Consider the following 22,451-nt stretch of genomic DNA (forward strand, 5'->3'; position numbering starts at 1 on the left):
GATCTTGGCGGACAAGCTGGACCCTGGCCACAACCTGTTTGAACCCCTTCCGTCAGGCAGACGTTTTAGGTCCATCCCAGCAAAGACGACAAGAACTACAAAAGGCTTCTTCCCAATAGCTGTCCACCAACTAAACAGTATTGAACGTACCAAATACTAAATACTAACTCGAACTGTTCTAGATATATGTGAAATGTATCTGATGTATGTTTATGCCTCTCTTCCCACCCCCCTTGTGTTCCCTGCTTGATGCTGCACTGTTACCACAAAAAATTCCAAGCATACGCAAGTATACCTGGCCAATAAAGATGATTCTGATTCTGATTATATAGTATGCAATGGGCATTACGGTGTGTTATATAGTATGTGATGGGCATTGCGGTGTGTTATATAGTATGCAATGGGCATCATGTGTGGCCTTATCTGTAATTGGCATTATGGCATGTGGCTTTATGTGTAATTGGTATTACAAAGTTTACTAAAATGTGCAATGTGCATTACGGTGAGTGGTATAATGTTGGGCCACTCCCACTTTTCACTGCGCAGGAGCCTCACCTACTACAAATTGGGGGGGGGGGCACGAAACATGCCCTTGCTTTGGGCGCCGTGGCACCTAGCTACACCACTGGGGAGTAATTAGGTGGCATAGAGAAATGAGTTCCCCCACCTCTGCATGACCACTTTAAGCCCTGCTCGTTCTAATACTCATTTGTTAACAACTATTGTCTTTAACTCAACTCTGAGTCCCACTTACTCCTCTCACCATTTCCTCTATATTGTAGGGTCAATGAGCAAGCTCTACCTGGCTTACCTTTGTTCTCATGTCCACACCTCTTTTTCATCCTAAATCCTGTTTTGTTCACTACATTATGTGTATTTAGTGTTCCTTACTGTCTCTGGTGCTGTGGAGTTTTGTGGCATATTAAATATAAATAAAAAGGTTAATGAAGATGATAATTTCTGAAAAGCTGTTCATAAAACAATTGTTTTCAAGCAAATTAAGTTTATGTGAACTGTAGTCACTGCCAGTCGAGGATATATTGCAGAACAATGGCATTGTTCCAAGCTCAATGACCCAATGACATTTGTAACAGTGACAGGTGTTGCTAAACACTGGTGGTGAAATGCTCAGGTTAAATGAGAGTGATAAAATTCATGGAATCAGGGTATAAAGTGCTACGTCCATACTCTCTTCCAGTTTTCCTTCAGTCTGATTTGTCATGGACCTCAGTGGAATCCTTATTATTGTCCTCGTCCTTCTTGTGACCACCATACTTCTTCTACCAAGATGGAAGATGAGGGGAAAACTACCCCCAGGTCCCACTCCACTCCCCTTTATAGGGAACATGCATCAGGTCAAGATGAATGACCTCATCAAATCCTTGGTTGAGGTAAGTTGGATGGAGGTCTTCAAGTGCAAGAACGTTGTATGCAAACCCTGATACAATATGGATTTAGTAGAGTTTTTTAGGATCCAGCATTGTGTTTAAAATTCCTTGTAACATAAGGGGGTCTCATAATATAAATGGCAAGTATTGCTGGTAGACATGTTGAGAGGAGTATACTGCCCATTACTACTCTTTAATATGTTGCAGAAAGTAGGAGAGAGACAGAAATGGAGGATATTGCACGGATATTGGAAGGGGTCTGAATCACCCATTTATTTTTCTCCACTTTATAACTTTCCAATGTTTATTACATATGCAATGATATAATCAAACATATGTTTCATTTTTAATAAATGTTATTAAATTATATATATTTATCATTGTTCACCTTAACCAATTACTTGAAGGTGGTGGTACTTACAATAGCGCCCTCTACGCTCATTCTTTTTGTTTCTATTCCATCTCCCACTAACAGGGGAGATTCTGTAGAGTTAGCTGCTCTCTATTATTGGAAGTGCAATCAGGGTCAACCCCCTTTTGTAGATATATATATATATATATATATATATAGTAGATATATATATATATATATATATATATATATATATATATATATATATATATATATATGTGAAGACATTTAATCCATACATGGAAAAATATCAGCAGAGGGCAAGCCATGAAGAAAAATGAATCAATATAATGTCCATCGAATACAGAATGAGTTTACCAAAGGCAAAGGCAAAGGACTGTAGAAGCATGATCCAGTAATAATTAGGCTGTCCTCATGCTCCTGATGATGGTCAGACCACACCAAAATGGCTGTCAGGCATGAGCTTTTACACCAAGAAATAACCCAGGTCGGACCCAGGTCAGCGTTGGTGTAAAAGGGGTCAACCCAGGTCTAGTAACACTGGTCTCCTACCCAGGTCCTGACCAGGTTTGAACACTGGTTGAACCTGGGTCGTGGGCGGTGTAAATGGTACCAACCCAGGTTGGGACATCTGGGTAGGGCTGAAAGGATACCAGAAGTGCTGGATGCCTTTCCACAGTGCGCTGCAGTGGCAAAAGACAGCAGCCAGGAAGGATACGGGCAGTGCACACAGAAATCATAATTGGATAATTGGATGCAGTATAATTTATATTATTATTATTATTATTATTATTATTATTATTATTATTATTATTATTATTATTATATTTTGGGGGGGGGGGGAGCACATGGGAGATTCGGTCTGCTGCTGCAGTGGAAGGGGCTGGGGAGAGCACATGGGTGATGCTGCACTTTTATACCGCTGTGTGCTTGAGCAGTGAATAAAACTTTTTGAAAAATATTTTACTAAATAAAAAAAAAAAACATTTTTCAGTGCTAACTTGTCATGTCTTTTAATTTTTATTTTAAATCATTGAGGGAAAGTTGGATGGCAGTTTATCCTAATATGGAAATTTTTAATGTCATCCATAGGGAAAAGCAGTGCTGACCCTGGTTCAGTGTAAACGGTGCAGACCTGGGTCCGACCTGGGTCACAGTGCTGTGTAAATGGGGTATGAAGCTGGGTCCAACCCTGGAAACTCCCATGTTCAAAGACCAGGGTCCGACCAGGGACTTTGGTGTAAAAGGGGTAGACAGCCTCAAATTTTTCTTCATGGCTTGTCCACTGCTGATATTTTTCCATGTATGGATATCATTTCTTAACCTATATAAAACTTTTTTGAAATTGAATTGGATGTGCTGGCTTCCAGATTATTGCCTATATATGAATATATAAAGTATGTATGCAAAAATAAATACATAGATATTTGGGATGCGGTAATTTGGTCTACAGCATTATGGTCAACAGTCATTAGGTCGACACCATTAGGTCATCATGGGAAAAGGTCGACATGGGAAAAGGTCGACATGGTTCTAGTTCGAATGGTCATTAGTTCGACAGGTCATTAGTTCGACAATGTCGAGGTTGACAGTCAAAAGGTCAACATGGAGTTTTTCACTGTTTTTTGAGCCAACATGTGCCGACAGGCGGTATTTCATGCCCTACCATCCACTAGGGTGTGGTGGGAGAATAAATTAGTGTGCCGATGCGAGGGGATGCTGTGCACTTTGAACTGTATCCATGTCGACTGTGTTGACATTCAGGTAAAAAAACAGTGAAAACCCCCATGTCGACCTTTCGACTGTCGACCTAAACAATGTCGAACTAAAGACCTGTCGAACTAACGACCTGTCGAACTAATGACCTTTTGACCTAGAACCATGTTGACCTTTTCCCATGTCGACCTAGACCTAATGTCGACCTTTTCACATGTCGACCTAATGGTGTCAACCTAATGACTGTCGACCATAATACTGTAGACCAAATGATCCCAAGCCAGATATTTCTAAATCTACATTTTGCATGAAAATATGACAATATAGCAATTACTAATCAGGCAGGTTATCTTCGCTTATGAAGTTTCAGCTTATCAATCCAATAGATGGCAGACCAAGACAAATACTAAATGCTATTGTTATACAAAAAAGTTGTTCTGCTGATCAATAAGAGACATCCCCTGCAAGCAAAGCCATGGGCAAATGCTAGTCGAATAATAAGTACATATCATTGTAATGATGAGTCATGTTTTAAATGTATAATCTTTTTCTTTTTAACATTAAAAGCTCAGCAAAAAATATGGCCCAATGTACACTTTCTATTTGGGGTCACGTCCCACTGTTGTGTTATGTGGTTATGAGATACTGAAGGAGGCACTTATTGACCAGGCCGAAGAGTTTAGTGGAAGGGGAGAATTCCCAGCTGTCCAGATGTACAGCAAAGGAAATGGTAAGTACAATATCCTCCTGCATATTTGGAAAACAAATTCTATATGGTCCTATAAGTACAATTTATGCTAATAATTTTTTTTACTGCAGAAATAAAAGCAATTACGCTTTTTTGTTGTGTGTGATATATCATGAAAGACTTAGGCATACATTTTTTTTAAAGGGGGGATTTTGCCCATAGCATTACAGTATGTCTATCATTTCTTTATTGGATTCTAGAAAAGGATAGGTAGAATCTGATTGGTTGCTATGGGCAACATCTTTTTTTTTTTTAATTGTTAGTAAAATTTACCCCTTAGAGCATTGACTATTTGAGTTACTGGGATTTTTCTTTGGTGTAAGTGGGCATTTGCCTCAAGTGGCCGACTAGTGTATGTGTTCTTTTTATACAAATACTATAAGTAAAAGTAAGTAAAATAATTTATATTTATTTGGCTGTGGGGAACATGCATCCAATGATTGCTTGAATAAAGTGCCATTCTTGTGCTGGGATGTATTCAGGGCCGGCACCACCACTAGGCAAATCTAGGCATTTGCCTAGGGCGCCGGCCACTGGAGGGCGGCATTTCGTCGCCCCCCCCGTGGTCCCTGCAGTCAAGAAATAACGAGCGCTATCCGCCAGGCTACGCGGAAGCGCTTCTGTTGTGGAAACACTGGCCGCACGCTGATTGGCTGAGAGGCCAGTGTTTTCACAACAGAAGCGCTTACGCGTAGCCAGGCGGATAGCGCTCATTATTTCTTGACTGCAGGGACCCCCGCCGCCGCAAGCTTTATATACACAGCCGCAGGACAGGTACACCCCCCCCGTCACCGGGGCGCCCCCACCCCGACTCGCCTGGGGCGCTCCGGTGCCTTGCACCGGCCCTGGATGTATTTCAGTCATTAGAAGGCTTTCTATGTTGTATGGAAATCAATGGGATTGTCTAACAGTCACTTGAATGCTTCCTGTATTGTATTGTGGTCACTGGGAAGGTCGCTGTATTGTATGCTAGTCACTGCGATTGAATATCAGTCACTAGGATACTCTAGAATGATCTGTTGTATCTGAAAAGTTCCCTGTATTGTTTATCAGTCTCTGGGGTGCAATCTCTATTGCATGGTGATAATTAGAATGCTCGTTGTATTTTAACCACTTAATTATCTTATATGATTAACAAAAAATGTTCAGCAATTGTTGTTTTTTATAATTGAAAATGTTTATTTTAAGTATAAACAATATAATTTTTATTTTTAATGAACAACAATTTTTTTTTAAATAAACTTTTGTATAAGCATCAATGGTCGCTCCTCAAAGAAGGTGAGGGCTGCTTTTTAAGAAAACAATTCCCCACAATTACCATTTCCTGGCCAAGACTGACATGCTAACTCATTGTTTCCAGGTATTGTGTATGGGACAGGAGAAAGATGGAGACAACTTCGTCGTTTTGCTATCACTACTCTAAAGAATTTTGGCATGGGAAAGAGAAGTTTGGAGGAGAGGGTGAAAGAAGAAGCCCAGTATTTGATAGCCGAATTCAGGAAAAGTGAAGGTATTTGCTGCATGGGTGTAACAAAGGCTATTCATAAGTTATACAGATATTTTTCTAAAACTATGCATACAATAACTGCACTGCTTAATTTTTTGCATTATAAGCTTTTCAGATTGCTGGATGCCAGCGGATAGTATTCCAATGCTTGCTAAATAATGCATTTAGAGATAGATGGTTTGTAAAAATCTAACAATAATTTATTAAAAACCAATAAGCTACAATTGAATGGCATAGACTCTAAAAATACCACAATCAATGTACTGTATCATTATATCACAAATTCAAAATACCACTCCTCTATGGTTACCATCTACTGTATTAGGACCCTCTCCAGATTGTATCCATTACATGTCCACTGTTAGCAGCAAGGTTTTAACAGTTTAGGATTAGGCAATTCCCAGCAGTCTCTTAGCAACCGAATTTGCAGATGTTTTGGGCTGAATGAATAATCCATGAGGCACCCAAAAGCTGCAGACTGTATTCCAAATGAGAACGGCGCAATCCAAATGTGTCCAAAAGGTAGTGGTTCAGGAGCCCACCTAGAAAAGAGCTCAAGGCTTAACGCATTTAGCTGGGCTAAGGGCACCCAACTTCATCAGAAGTTTTACAGGGCAAGCAGGTAAGCAACTTATCTACAGGAGAAGTGACTTTCTGACCAGTGCTTACTCTGAGTGCAAAGTGGGTAGACCCTTTGGGAGTATTCAATCCCGGTGGGACATTGAATCACACCTGCTGATAAACTGGGGAGGGGGCTGAAAATGGGCCCGGGTCCTGACTGTCGGGACATACTGACAGTCAGGGCCCTGGCACATTTTCAGCCCCCTCCCCAGTTTATCGGCAGATGGGATTCAATGTCCCACCTATCCATCCGTGAAAAGTGCTTGTGTCTGCAAAACGGCCGTGGATTGTCAAGATACGACCATGATCTCAACAATACATGGCAGTTTTTGGCAAAACAGGCCCAACTGTTTTTAAAGTCAGGTCCCTTCTGTCGATCTGCCTAATTATTGCTTCTGGAATGAAAGCATTGAATAGGCACCCGCCGCTATTGCCCCCGTTGGAAATAGCAGCAGGAATTGAATACCCCCTTTAGTCTTAAATTAATTTAATAGAATTAGCATTAAGTTTGCCTAATCAGTTACATTGTTTCTACGTGCTCTCCATTACAATAATAATACATGTCCATATATCTAACAATATAGTACTAAAAATTTAAATTACAATTTTTTAAAGTGTAAAATTTTAAAAATAATTCTCACCAGAAGTTACTGGAAATGCAGTTATCAAAAAAGTATGAGTATTGGCCACTGTCGGACATGATAAAGAAGTCAAGTTCACTATTTCTATACTATAATAATAAGTACATAAATGAAAGAGTCTGCCTTATTTAAGCAAGTTAACATGTGCTTTTATTTTGCAGGGAAGCCCATAGACCCAACATTTGGCTTCAGTTCGGCTGGTTCTAATATAATTTGCTCTCTGGTGTTTGGAGACCGATTTGACTATAGAGATGATGAATTTATGAACTTGCTGTATCTTATCAACAACAGCTGGCACATAATGAGCTCCACATGGGGGCAGGTCAGACTAAACTATGTTAAGTCATTTCAAGCAATTGTGAAGAGTATTGATTGTGTGTTTAAACAGTGCTCAATTCATTGGCTTTCTTCTCTTACAGCTTCTCTTCGTTTTTCCAAAAATCATGAAACATATTCCAGGCCCACATAGAAAGATTTACAAAAACTATGTCAAACTTGGAGCTTTTGTGGCCAAAAGGCTCAGAATGAACAAAGAGACACTTGACCCAAACAACCCACGTGATTTCATTGACTGTTTCCTTATAAAAATTGATCAGGTATGTGTTTAATGAACAGTAAATATAGCTCATTCTTCAACACACTTGTACATCAGTAAAGTTGTCCACTTCAGTTGGTGATTGGAAGTGTAAAGTTAAAAATTTATTTTTGTAAATCAAGTTAAAAGGGCTTACATATAATCAAACACTCTTGAGAAGGCAAGTAATGGTTTAAGTGATGTGGATTGAGAAGCTTTGACAAACTTTTGTCAACACATTCTCTCACTGCTTCTTTATTGAATGGAAACAAGGATGACCAGTAACCAGTAAACTCAACATCACTTCTATTGCAGGAGAATAAAAACCCAAATTCTCACTTCAACTATGAGACAATGTTGAAAACTACGGTAAATGTTTTTTTTGCTGGAACTGAGACAGTGGGCTCTACTCTCAGATATGGTTTCCTAATTATGCTGAGGCATCCTGAAGTGAGAGGTAAGGTACAGTAGTGTACTTGAGTTATCTAAAAGAAAAGACCATGCATAGTAGCATTCCATAGTCTCCTAGTCTTATGCACTAGTAACTTCCATAGTCTCCTAGTCTCATGCACTAGTAGCTTCCATAGTCTTCTAGTCTCATGCACTAGTAACTTCCATAGTCTTCTAGTCTCATGCATTAGTAGCTTCTATAGTCTCCTAGTCTCATGCAATAGTTGCTTCCATAGTCTCCTAGTCTTGTACACTAGTAACTTTCATAGTCTCCTAGTCTCATGCACTATTTGCTTGAATAGTCTTCTAGTCTTATGCACTAGTAACTTCCATAGTCTTCTAGTCTCATGCACTAGTAACTTCCATAGTCTTCTAGTCTCATGCACTAGTAACTTCCATAGTCTCCTAGTCTCATGCACTATTTGCTTCAATAGTCTTCTAGTCTCATGCACTAGTAACTTCCATAGTCTTCTAGTCTCATGCACTAGTAACTTCCATAGTCTTCTAGTCTCATGCATTAGTAGCTTCTATAGTCTCCTAGTCTCATGCAATAGTTGCTTCCATAGTCTCTTAGTCTTGTACACTAGTAACTTCCATAGTCTCCTAGTCTCATGCACTATTTGCTTCAATAGTCTTCTAGTCTCATGCACTAGTAACTAGTTGCTTCCACAGTCTCCTAGTTTTATGCACTAGTATCTTACAAAGTATCCTAGTCTCATGCCCTAGTTGCTTCCATAGTCTACCAGTCTCATGCATTAGTAGCTTCTATAGTCTCCTAGTCTTGTACACTAGTTGCCTCGATAGTCTCCTAGTCTTACGCACTAGTTGCCTCCATAGTCTCCTAGAGCCAAATTGAGAGTTGATCCCATGTAACATGTGCAGATAGAGTTAGGTTTGGGTGGGGTAGGTTCAAACTGAAATTTATATTGCAGTGTAAGAGTAAAGCAGCTAGTATTTTTCTGCACAGAAACAAAATAACTCACTCATACAGTATCTCACTCTCTCTGCACCTGTTGCATTTTACCCCACCCGCAGTGCAGCATGATTTTGCCCATTTTGAGAACAAATTTGTCCTGTAATCAGGTATAAATTACGCTCCTAGTCCCATGCACTAGTACCCTCCATTGTCTCCTTGTCTCACATCCTAATTGCTTCCATAGTCTTCTACATGTATTATAAACCCATACAGTGCTCATAAATTGCCCTGATCTACATGGACAATACATTTTCACATCAAGCTTTTTGTCAAGAGTGTTAGATTTATATAGAGCCATGATGGGATATCTGACTCAAGGAGATACCAGATCTCAAGTTCTAAAAATAAAATTAGCTCAAAATGTAGCTCAAGTTAAAACCAATGATTCAGGCATGTGATTGCGAACACTAAACAAATGTCTTCACCAGAGAAAGTTCAGGAGGAAATAGATCTTGTGATTGGCCGGGACAGATGCCCATGCATGAATGACAGAAGCAAGATGCCCTACACTGAAGCGGTCATCTATGAGATCCTGAGATTTGCAGATATAGTCCCAATGAGTGTGCCACACACAGTAACAAGGGATATTAAGTTCCGTGGCTACGACTTGCCTGAGGTACATACTTAGGATGAAGCGTGTAACTAACAGAATAATACAAAGATAGATTACGGTCAGGAAAAGATTCTGTCCCCATGTACCCTATAACTCCCCCCCCCCCCCCCCCCATCTGTCCCATACTCAGTCTTATATTACTCCTTCAATTCTCTTAGGGGAGAGGACCATTAATAACTAATGAGACATATTGTAAATTTGATTATATTTTCATGTTGACACCAAAAGGATGACATGCACAAGGTTGATATTGAAAAAAGGTTGACATAAGCTTAAGACCGAGATGGCAATGGTTGCTACATGAAAAGGTCAACATGAGTTTTTCCCAATTTTTTATGTTTTTGGTCTTTTTCATACTTTAACATCAACATGGAATCCGATTGGGAATGGTGTAGTGTGCCGAGCGCAGCATTAACAGAGTGCGGTACCTGGCCGAAACATGGCAAGCCATTTGTGGGTATGTCCTACAGTAATTGGGGGTCCACGTGCCCAGGTGTCGAAATTGACAGGTGTGAAAACCTTATGTTGACCTTTTCTTGTGTCAACCTTTCCCATGTCAACATTTTCCTTTTGTGGGTGTTCTGTCAGTGACAACCTTGTACATATGGATTGTGGACCTTTGTCAATTGCGACATTGTCCATGTTGACCTGGTTGTCCCCTGAGGTCCGATGCGCAGTCCGGTGTGCATCAGACCTGAGTTGGAGGTCGGACCGGCTGACCGGTCCGACCTTGTTCCTCCCGGTGGCGGGCTGGGCGGGGCACAGGGGTCTCCTGCAATCCATCACAAGTTAAATAAAAGTCCCAGGTGGCTCCCAGGTGATAGACTGGGCATACAGTGCTGTGATAAATCACAGTACTGTATGCCCAGCTTCAGACACTAGAGTCAATCTGATCCCACAACATATGCCAAAGAAATGTCTACGACATAACCTTTCCCACACAAACAAAAGCTTTAAACTGTGAACTCTGTCAGAACAGAATGTTCTATATAGATACATAACACGCCCCAAACCATCATTAAGAGTTTTAATGGGATAATTCCACTTGTCAATAAACCTCTGACATGCTTTAAATTAAAGATCAGATAATTGTGTATGGCAGGTTTGTGAGTTTACACACTGAATTGCTGTGTCAATAATGAGACACAATGTTTTGTGTACGCAGTAGATAGAGCACAAAGATCAGGCATGAAAAGGTATGCCTGCCAGGTTGATGTTATTTGTACAGTTTTTTTCCTTTCTATTACATATATGTGTGTGTGTGTGTGTGTGTGTGTGTGTGTGTGTGTGTGTGTGTGTACACTCAGTAAAATGTAGATTTTTTTTGTAACATCAACTACCTACTTTTGAGACAAATGCTCTTGTTGGGAGCCAATTAGCCTACCAGTATATTTTTGGATTGTGGGAGGAAACCGGAGTACCCTCAGCACTGTGAGGCAGTAATGCTAACCATTACACCATCCGTTCTGCCCTAAAATGTAAAGATTTAAATTCCTAATAGAATAAGATCCTTTTTTTTATTTGGAACTTATCTATAATTACTTTCATAGATATACTCCTCTTTTTAGTTGGGTCTCCCCTTAATTTTTTTTTAGGTGTCTTCATCTGTTTATAACTTTCAGTTTCGTAGTCTACTTTATTGAAAATTACTATCCCACCGCCCTTATCTGCAGTTTTTTTTTATCAAATTATTATTTTCCACCAGGCTCCTCAGTGAATTTTTTTCTTTCATTGTTACATTTTTCAATGGCCTCTGTTTTTTATATGTTATGTATATCATCTATAACTAGATTACCCAAATACTCGATGAAACATCCCTTCAACTGTGATTGATAAAAAGTGGATTTGGGTTAGAATAATGTATTGGAATCTTCATTACCAAACCCTTTCTCCTCTGATACCCCTGCCACGGCTCTGGATCTTGGATCGATGGGCCTCCTTCTTTTCCCTAAAAAAGAATAGGGAGAGTCGAATCCTAATCGGGTAAATCTCTTTCTCCTATGGGGGAATCTCTCCTACCATGTTCACAATGATTTCTATTCCCTCCCCTAAACTCTGGCTGTCCATCTTACGGGGTCCTATCCCTTCTTCCATCCTCTCTAGTATGGAGGTGTTCAAGTGAATTTTCTCATCTACAGTATGATCTCTCCACTGCAAACTTATTTTCCTCCCATTCCATGTGAAGCCTCTATATTGAAAGTAAGGTTTATTTTTGAATGGTCGTATATTTTTTCACATTATTATTTGTGGTTCTCCATACAGGTAATCTACTAATTAAAAAAAGTTCAGCTTTATTATTTGGTTGATAATTGCTTCCTGTTCTTTGTAATATTTTTGATCAGTAAATGGTAGAATCATGTTTTTATATTCTTTGATTTCCTCATCCAACTGATTTAAATCATTTTCTTTCACTGAGAGTGAGTTGCATAAGTTCTGTGGAACAATTGTGCATTATCCCATCGTTTTAAAAAACATACTCATGGTGTGGTAGGGAACAGGGGTATTTTAGCTTGCGCTCACTGTTAATTGGTTACTTGTAGTATAGGGGCTGCGGGTTACAGGTGAGGAGAGTTGCCTCACAAAAAGGTTATTTGATTGAGAGGGTTTTGTAACCTGCGCTCATTAGGACATATGACAGTTGCTGTTGGATAATTGGTATGATGTATGACTGGTTGTCAAAGGGTTAACAGTTATGTCACCACTAAATGGGTTGCCAATATTCTACCAATAAATTGTATGATAGATGGATTGGGTGCAAAACTTCAATTTATTAAACACCACATTAATAAATCAAATGCAGATTGCAGAATGAATACAGAGGGTTGGGGGTGGTGAAGGGATGAGGGATAACGAATTAGGTGTGTAAATAGCCCTAACAGGGCTATAGTAACAGCAGGGGGAAATGCTGCTTGGTTGTCCTGAGTATTACCAAGGGTCTATGGAAAGCACAGTCTGTGGGATGAAGACACAGGGTGGTGGTTCAGGGGGCTGGCATCTAGTCCCCTCTGCAGTGCACTTCTCAACTGTCTTCCCCGTCGGCATCCTCTCCATGGTCCTGGTAGTCCCAAACTGGTCGCAGATCTTCTTGCTCCAGCCACGGCTCGGTCAGCGTTTCAGCTGCTCGGCAAGCCCGGCTCCACTGTGCTGGGCAGGACATGACTTCTGGGTTGCGGCAACGCAAGACTACTGTCACCCGGCATCACAATCTACGCCCAGCTTCTGTGGGCTCTACTCCTGGCCAGGAGGAGACTTGGTTTTCAAGGTGCCAATCAATGGTGATGATGAGGTGAAAGAATCTCCAACGCCTGTCAGCTACCTTGAGCCTTCTTCAGGGAGTGCTGGACCTTTGTACAGAGGATTTTTAATAGGGGTCACAGCCATCTTGGATTGTGTATAGCATTGGCCATCTTTGATGTGGGAAAAATGCCATCTTGGATTGCGTATAGCGGTTGCCATTTTTGATTTGGGAAAGAGTCTATTGTTTCTAATGAGACACCATTTTTACTAAGGTATATATAAGAGATGGTATCTAAAACGTTTACCTTGGGTATGATTCTCCATTCTGTGTTATGGAGAAGGTTCATAAAATATTATACAGTCTGCTAGAGGCACAATGTATTTTTGTTGTATTTTATCCTTGGTTTGACTGATTTAACCATGAAGCTTGCTCGGCCATTTTTGTTAATGGCTATTGATAGATAATGCCCTTTCTATGCAGTTGTGTTCTGGTGCGGTGTGTTCATTTATTTTTATTGTTACAGAAGTTGGGTCAGACCCAACACCATAAAGTGGGGGCTGCTAGAGATGTAGCCCATACTTATGGACAGACAGAGTAATTGGATGTAAATAAAGGGTCAAAGGGAAAGGTGGTTCAACCTGTTATTATGGATTTTATTTTATTGTCGATATTTAAACCTTTGGGGTGTAAGGTTCTAAGGAAGAATATCCACTTGAGTTCTTCTTTATCTATCTTCTTGATGTAGTTTCCGCCCCTCCAATTCCTCTCTACTAGTTTAATTCCTATGATGTTCAGGTCTTTGGGGGTTTTGTTGTGTACATCTCGGAAATGTTTTGACAGATTGTGTGTGTCTAGGCCCTTCTTGATATTCCTGATGTGCTCCCCTGTTCTTGTCCTTAGTGTTCTGATTGTGCATCCTATATACTGTAAATTGTATGTGCAAGTTGCTAGATATATTACTCCTGTGCTATTACATGTTATGCGTTCCTTTATTTTGAATTGTTCCTTTGTGATATTTGAAATGAATGTGCTGGTCTTTTTGGTGTTTGTGTTTTGCATTTTGCAGTATATGCATGTTCCGCAATGGAAAAAGCCTACACTTTGGGAGGTCTTGGTCTTTGTTGTCATATGGTTGTGTGTCTGTTGCTGTTTTAAATAGGGTGCCTTTCTGTATATAATCTTGGGTTTGGGTGGAAGGATGAAGTATTAAATCTTCTAGCAATATATGCCAATGTCTAGTGATCATTTTTGGAGTTTAGATTTGTCTTGGTTATTCTGTGTGATGAAAGCGGTTTTGAATTGTTCACTATTTGTTTGATGTCTTTGTTTGTATGTGAGGAAGGATTATCTGTCTATATTTGCGACCTCTTTGTATGCTCCTGTGATATCTTCTTCTCTGTAACCTTTGTCCTGAAATTGTGTACATAACTTTAATCCTTGTGTTTCGTAATCTTTCAAATTGAAACAATTTCTCCATATGCATTTGAATTGGTTTATGGAAAGTTAAACCAATTAAAAATCACAGGGTTTTTTACCTGAATGTCAACACAGTCGACATGGACACAGTTTAAAGTGCCCTGCATCCCCTCGCATCGCTCGCTGCGCTCGCAATGCGTCGGGCATGGTGTCTCGCTATTTTATTCTCCCACCGCGCCCTAGTGGATGGTAGGGCATGAAATACTGCCTGTCGGCACATGTCGGGTAAAAAAACAGTGAGAAACCCCATGTCGACCTTTTGACTGTCGACCTTTTGACTGTCGAACTAACGACCTGTCAAATTACTGACCTTTCAACTTAGAACCATGTCGACCTTTTCCCATGTCGTCCTAATGACTGTCGACCATCACGCTGTAGACATAATGACTCAGCTCAGCACACAGCACTGAGCAGCATGTGCTGAGCTGGGGAGAAAGGCTGACATCTCCCCACTGCCCGGCTCTTTGAAAAGGGGTGGGGGGGCAGGACCCAGGCCCCTCCAGCAGATACAAGCCCAGATTAAAAGTACCCACCCACCCCCCACTCCCCTCTCAATGCCACTGATTGTAGCATATGGGTTACTGGACGCAAAATTTGCTGAGGGATTTGCCTTGAGAGAGATAAAGTGAACAAAGATAAAATAACCAACCAATGAGCTCTTAACTGTCATTTTTAAAACACTGCCTGTAACATGGCAGTTGGGAGCTTGCTGACTGCTACTTCATCTCTCTTCAAGACTTACTGTAGTACATAGACCCCTGATTGTTGTTGGCTTCAGGGTTCCTGCGTATGATTTTTGTTGCATACCAGGGATTTGAGCTTAGTTTTCAGGTCTAAAACCCAATAATAAATATACTCCATAGCACCTTTAGCTTAATGGTGTCTAGCATAAGCCATGTTTGTACACACAGAAAGGGCACTACAGACTCAGCCATTGGGGCAGATGTATTAAGCCTTAACAAGAGATAAATGCAAGGGTGTTAACGAGAGATAAACGTTCAGCCAATCAGCTCCTTACTGACTTTTTTAAAACACAGCCTGTAATATGGCAGTTAGCAGGTGATTGGCTGGACATTTATCTCTCTTTATCACCCTTGCTTTTATCTCTTGTTAAGGCTTAATACATCTGCCCCATTGTGACTTTTGTTACTGTTTGGTGTACATGTGGCTCATAACTAAACGCTTCTCTCTTTCCTGTGGTCACATAAGAATTCCATTCAATGGTTAGTATATGAAAAGATAGTTAATCCTATTCACAGTATTGTTGCTGAAAATAAATAGGCGTCTCTACAAATGGCTGAAATTCCATGCAAGCTTATTCAATTGAAAACCTATTTCTCATATTCTTTATTCTATTGTGAGGCAACGAGACTGTTGTATATACTATATTTTTCCCATGAACATATCAAGAATTTCCTAAGTAAGGAAAAAATACCATAGAAAGAGTTCAAGGGTTTAAGAATGTCAATGTTTTTAATGATATGACTAGGATGAGATGCTGATCCAGGGCCGGTGCAAGGCACCGGAGCGCCCCAGGCGAGTCGGGGTGGGGGCGCCCCGGTGCCGGGGGGGGAGGTTGGTACCTGTGTAAAAAAAACTTCCGTCCCCGGCGTCCCTGCTGAGTGCTGGTGCGTGCAGGGGTGTCCGTGCCGCCGGGGGAGCCTGCGGCGCTGTTATTGTGTATACGCTTGTCGCGCCCGGCGGGGTCCCTACAGTGAATAGAAAATAACTAGCGCTTCCCGCACCGCCGCGCGCATAGCGCTAGTTATTTTCTATGCACTGTAGGGACCCCGCCGGTGAGTTGGAAAGAAATCTCCAGGGTTTTTTTTAAAGCGGCAATCATTTACACTGCAAAATCAAACTAGTATTGCAGTGTAAATGATTGCCGCTTTAAAAAAAAAAAACCTGAATATTTCTTACCAAATCTCTCACTTTCTGATTCTCTCATCCTTTTACATTTCCCCCTAAGTTCGTAAATTCAACTTCTTTTTCTTTTTTTTTCGTTGAACCTTTCATTTTCCCGCAGTGTCTGATGATATATCTACACGCTTTCATTTTAGGGTCTCAACATCATGCCCCTGATTTGCACATCCCAGTATGACCCTACAAAGTTTAAGAACCCCAATTCATTTGACCCCACACACTTCTTGGACCAAAATGGACTCTTTAAGAAGAATGAGGCATTCATGGCCTTTTCAGCAGGTATTTCATTCCACTAATTGTTAAAGTTTAACTAAGCAAAAAAACCTGCATCATACACTAGTATACAACTTACCTTTCTTCAGGGGAGAACAAACCTTGGAAAGAGATAAAGGCCCTTATTCTGGTTGGTGCGGTAATGTCCGCGTGCGATCGGTCCGCCGATGTTTAGTGTCTGCGCATGTGCAGAGGCGTCTCTGCGCATGTGCGAACGGGACGCACGTCCAAATTCCGCATGAAATGTGTACACTACAAACAGGGGGTGGAGAGGGGCGTGAAGGGCTGTTTGGGCTCTTTACCATATGTTTACACCCCGCCTTTCCTTGGCGTTCCCATGAAAACGCTGGGCGTACGTATGGTAATGCGGCCGTGATGCACGTGTAGGGGGCGGACATATGACATTGCCGGATGTCAGCTGCCCGCCCAGATCCCTGCTTTTGCACGGAGAAATGCCCGTGTGGTCTGAGGTTGCGGGAGCTCCCTGACCACTCGGTCCTGCATTCGATGGTCTGTGACCATCGAATGATGGGGGAGGTTCCCTGGGATGGAGGAGGTGTATTCATGAGAAATACACTTGCGGTCCGTTAGGACAGCTTCTTACCGCATTCGGACGGATTGAGCGATCCGTACGAAAGGCGGGGTTTAGGACGCACGGTCCTGCCCGCATATTCGGCTCTGTCCGCACAGACCAGAATAAGGCCCAAAGTATCAACCAGTTAGCTCATACTGTTGTGCCACATTACAGCCGTACGGCTTTTAGCAGTGTGTTGTGCGCGATTGTGATGCATAACAGCAGGTCACAAGCCTTCTTATTGCAGCTTGGTCCCGTTAACATGAATGGGAGATGGTAAGGACGGATTTAGGGGTCAGGCCGCCCTTAGGCACAACACACTCCCGTGCCTCTGGGAGATGGGCCTATGCACCCACCAGCTCCCATTCTGGTCTATGGCACAGCGGTAGAGTGAGAACACAAGAGACCCACTATGCCACAATGTCCTTGCTGTGAGGAGGGCACATCTGTAAATGTCATTTTTCAAATGCAGCCTGTATAATAGCAGTTAGAAGCGGATAAGTTGGTGCTTTGGGGGCGATTCAGGTTCACTCTCAAAGCACATTTGATTTGCTAATGGACAAAACCGCGTGAAATGCAGGTGGGGCTGATGTAACATGTGCAGAGAGAGTTAGATTTGGGTGGGGTTTGTATGGCAAACTGATATCTATATTGCAGTGTAAAAATAAAGCAGTCAGTATTTACCCTGCACAGAAACAAAATAACTCAAATATAACTCTCTCTGCACATGTTACATCTGCCCCACCTGCAGTGCACATGGTATTGTCCATTAGCAAACCAAGGAGATTATTCTGATTGCTATACTCCCCTGCTCGTTTGCACGGGGGGAGCAATATTTTCCTAATACGCATGCACATTTCTGCGCATGTGCATATGCTGGGTGCAAGCGGACATTAGTTTGCCTTCCCATTTGCACCTAGAAGTGTGGGCAGTGAACATGGGGTGGATGTGACCATGGGAACTCCCAGTGTTTCATGGGTGTTCCCATGAAAAAGGCTGGGCATTCCAATGGAAATTAGGCAGTGACACGGCTGCCGGGGGCGGGTAGAGGGAACACGCAAAGCTAAGACACCAGAGAGTGTCAGTTTTGCGTGTTCCTTCCAAACCATTCGATAGTCCTTGTCCATTGAATGATTTGGTCCCTCCACACAAGGCTCTGAATGGATGTTTATGTAAAACATCCATTCACAGCCATGCGGGTAACTCGGCAAATGGAAGGGGAGGCAGGCGGCTGTGCGAGTGGAGGGCAGCGTTTAATCCACACGCAGCATTGCGTGAAGACCAGAATAACCTCCTTAATGTGCTATGCAAGTGAACCTGAATCACCCCTTTATCTCATTCTAAGGGTTGACAAAGCTCCACCCTCGGTGTCAGAAAATCAATCAGATGTTTGATTGGTGCTGGCATATTTTTTTGTAAATTGAATCCAATGTCACTAGCGTTTAATTATTTCTTTTAGCAATTTTTGCCTACAAGGGGCCACAAAATTTAGCATATACACATGGGTGTAACTGGACCTCTTAAGTAAAAGTGGACTGGGCACCCATACAAAAAAATATATATTTTTCAGTATGAGATATTTTACTGAGATTTAAAAAGTAGAAAATGTCCAGTTATGGGGTCAATCGTTGGTTTGCACATGGCTGTACAAGCTAATAAAGGAACACTTTTCTCCATCAGTACTGACTTTATGTCCAGTAAGTTCCAGTGTTTGGCAGGCATCAGGGACTGCCAGTACGTGCAGCGATAACAAGTGCTCTGGGTTCCTATCGAAAGCCACTCCCTGTCTAACTGTGTAACTCAAAACTACTTCTATGGGCTGCAGTCGATGCAGTTCATGGAATGGGATCACTGGATAGACAGTAACTAGGTCGACAAGCATTAAAGGTTGACATGACTAAAGGTCGACATGGTTTAGGTTGACAGGTCATTAGGTCGACACAAGCTTTAGGTCAACATTCGGAAGGTCGACAGTCAAAAGGTCAGCACAACAGCGGGTCCACCGACTTGTCCACCCAGTGTGTACCCAGCTTTATTTTTGATGGCTGGGAGACTGTATATTAAGGCCCCCATACACTATGCGATTTGGTCCCGATTTCACCTGATTCAGATGGATCGGGCAGTGAAATCGGGCCAAATCGCATGTCCAGACACCCGGTCCGACCCGATGCGCGATCCCGTGTGCATCGGATCGTAGTCGAGAGGTCAGACTGGCTGCATAAAAGATTTGCTGAATCTTATGTGCAGCCGGGCAGGGGACGCCGGAGCAGGGAGCTGTGCTTCGGGAAGGTGGAGGGAGCAGGATGGCTGGGACGCTGCGGGGCGGATGGCAGGGGGACGCTGCTAGTAGGGCAGAGGCAGCGGACGCTGGGGGGGACAGTAACAGAGGCGGCAGTAATGGAGAGCCGGGCAGGGGGAGCCGGGAGCTGTCAGTTCTGGGGAAAAAAAGCCCATACAATGAATGGGCAGCCTGTGATTGGCTGAACGCTCTCTTAGCCAGTCAGCAGTTAGCTGAGAGAGCACTTAGCAAATCACAGGCTGCCCATTCATTGTATGGGCTTTTTTTTTCTCAGCACTGACAGCTCCCGCCTCCCCCTGCCCGGCTCTGTGTCACTGTCCCCCGCAGCATCCCCTGCACGCTGCCTCTGCCCTTCTAGCTGCGCACCCACCAGCAGCCCAGCAGTGTCCCCGCAGCTAAACGATTTAAACAGGATTTTCTCCATCCGCTCGCCGATACACCGGACCCTGCGGCGAGCGGGAGAATATAAAAAATCCTATTCAAAAGACTGGGCTGCCGCTGATTGGCTGAGAGCTCAGCCAATCAGTGGCTGCCCAGATTTTGAATAGGATTCTTTTTACTATGTTCCCGCCGTTTGCCGCTGCTGACTCTCTGGTCCCCACCCCCTGCCACAGACCCTCTACTGCAGCCCCCCACCCCTCCAACGGACCCTGCTCTCCTGCTGCTCCCCGGGTTTACATGTGATAAATCGAGCTGATTTATCACATGTAAAAAATGGCACATCAAGTGCCAAATCTTATCAAGCTCCCCCAGGGAGCTGCCGGGGAAGCTCAGGGGAAATCGGGGCTGACTTGTCCTTAGGACAAGTCGCCCTAGTGTATGGGGGCCTTAAGTGTTGTGTAGAAGATGAAGAAAGATAAAGGCAACATATGTGTAATACTATGGAGGCTTCTTTTTAATGTTATTTCTTGAACATTCCCCTAGGAAAGCGTATCTGCCTTGGGGAAGGTCTGGCCCAAATGGAGCTGTTTATTTTCTTTACCACCATCCTTCAGAACTTCAATCCAGAGCCTATTGTGGACAACAAGGACCTTGATATCACTCCAGAAAGCAGTGGGTTGGGCAATATCCCACGGCCATACAAAATGTGTCTTATTCCCCGCTGAGGATGAAAGCAACTGGCTAGAATACACAAGATACTGTAGTAGAAATAAAAATATTAGTTCATAATACTTTTTGTTCATTATGCAACAATAACATAAATATCATTCAACATTGTAGTTACCCATGTATAGCTCAGACAGTTTTCTTTTTCCTCTGTTCGCTTATCAATCATTTCTTTGAACACTCCTTCTAAACATTAGTTTCCTTTTAAGGAAGGTTCCAGATAAGGAGCTGTAGCACAGTTCAAAATTCAAATAGGGGAAACAGCGGTGCCGATAGAGCTCTGGTAAAATGAAGGCTGCATGGCCATCAGGAGGGGACGTGGCCATCGGGGGGGGGGGGGTCTGTGAAGATATAATGTCTCCCTGCACCCTGCAGTCGGGCAACAGGGTTGGTGGGATCGTCCACAGAGAAAGTGCAGCTGCCTCTCCCCCCAGCTCAGCACACAGAACTGAGCAGCTGGGCTGGGAAGAAAGGCTGTGTTGCAGCAGCAGCCTGTCTTCTTTAACTGCCTGGCCCCTCCTCCAGACCCGGATAAGAAGTACCCACTCCCCCCCCCTCTTGATGCCACTGGGGAGAAACATCAACTGCCAGTGAGTCAGTTTGAAATGGCATTTGGTGTTTCACCTACATTTGAGTTTTGAACTGTGCTGCAGCCCTATTTCTGGAGCCAGATGGCGCAGTACAATATATGGGGGTGTCACTGCAAAAAAGAAAAATGGATGACTGCGCTATTAATTAGTGAACAATTAGAACATGATTCTAGCACCTATTTGATACAATGTATTGAAATAATTAAATGAATTTAAATGTAAACATGAAAACAATAATAAATATAAAATGCAACCAAATCATATGAATAAAATAAGATTAATAAAAGTGGTGACTGATATTGTGAGTCCATACGGTACCGTATTTGTAGGGTGAAATTAAAGTCCCAGCTGGATTTGATTTAGGGATCAAAGTCTGTTTCTATTGGGCCTCAATGGTTTGGTGCTGTGATGCTTATCGAATTGTCCCCAGATAATAGGTTTGATGGAGGATGCAAACCTCCTGCTGTTCCGGAGCCCAGATGGAAGTTTGGGGTCCTTTGGGAGGTATAGAATCCCAGAGAAGGAACATCACTTAGCTTTTAAGAGTCTGGTTCGGTCACTCAAGTGCAGAAGATGATGCGGCTGAGAGGAAAGGGGTCAGTTACCTACTAGTAGCCCACCAACGCATTTCACTCCTCTAGGGAGCTTTTTGAAAAATAGGAACAGACACTATTCCCTGAAATTAAAGTCCCAAATCCAGTTAGGACTTTAATTTCACCCTACATATATGGTACCATATGGACTCCCAATATCAGCCACCACTTTTTTAGTAATCTAATTTTGTTCATATGAATTGGTTGCATCGTATATTTTTTATGTTTACATTTATATTAATTTGATTATTTCAATAAATACTATCAAATAGATGCAAGCATCATGTACTAATTAATAGCGCAGTCATCCATTTTTTATTTCTTCTATCTCTGAAGCCACCATTGATTATATCTGTAAAAATCATATCATTATTGCTCAGATCTCTCCTACACACAAGGAGCTTACAGTATGCATTTTCCAGCCCTTGCCAAAATTGGAAAATACAATATATCCTGTACAGAATATCTTTTTGTGATACCAATTTCATGTTTGAGATTTTATGCTTGCACAAATGGACTTTTTAATTTCCCTTTGATATGTTTTTTTGTTTAATCTACACTAGCTCCTGTTTCTTACCTCTTATCATCTCCTTATCTGCTCACCAGTGTCACAATCAGGGGCTGGCTGGCAACTTTTAGCCTGGGGGGCAAGTCCAGAGCACTGGCCCATACCCCCCTATCTCTCTGGATGACTGAATGCTTGTGCGCGCCGGAGGCGTGCTGAAAAATTAGGCGTGTGGCCTATCATAAGGGGACGTGGCCTGTACCTTG

General features: G+C 42.3%; 1 protein-coding gene across 1 annotated transcript; it reads left to right on the forward strand.

The window, feature by feature from the left end:
• The first annotated feature begins 1,149 nt into the window (after positions 1-1,149).
• LOC146035965 (cytochrome P450 2F3-like) lies at positions 1,150-20,560 on the forward strand. Its single transcript, XM_083159693.1, has 9 exons — positions 1,150-1,391; positions 4,045-4,207; positions 5,586-5,735; positions 7,156-7,316; positions 7,414-7,590; positions 7,884-8,025; positions 9,423-9,610; positions 16,382-16,523; positions 20,315-20,560. The coding sequence occupies exons 1-9, from the start codon at positions 1,221-1,223 to the stop codon at positions 20,494-20,496; spliced, it is 1,476 nt and encodes a 491-aa protein (XP_083015819.1). The 5' UTR covers positions 1,150-1,220; the 3' UTR covers positions 20,497-20,560.
• The last annotated feature ends 1,891 nt before the right edge of the window (positions 20,561-22,451 follow it).

This window comes from Crinia signifera, chromosome 9 (assembly GCF_055691185.1).
Source record: "Crinia signifera chromosome 9, ASM5569118v1, whole genome shotgun sequence".
In the NCBI taxonomy this organism is placed as follows: domain Eukaryota; kingdom Metazoa; phylum Chordata; class Amphibia; order Anura; family Myobatrachidae; genus Crinia; species Crinia signifera.

Excerpts from the sequence above, each read along its gene's own strand:
- LOC146035965 (XM_083159693.1), top strand. The coding sequence starts at position 1,221 with ATGGACCTCAGTGGAATCCTTATTATTGTCCTCGTCCTTCTTGTGACC. Across the intron at positions 5,736-7,155 it reads CGAATTCAGGAAAAGTGAAG|GGAAGCCCATAGACCCAACA; the intron begins GTATTTGCTGCA and ends TTTATTTTGCAG. Across the intron at positions 16,524-20,314 it reads ATTCATGGCCTTTTCAGCAG|GAAAGCGTATCTGCCTTGGG; the intron begins GTATTTCATTCC and ends ACATTCCCCTAG.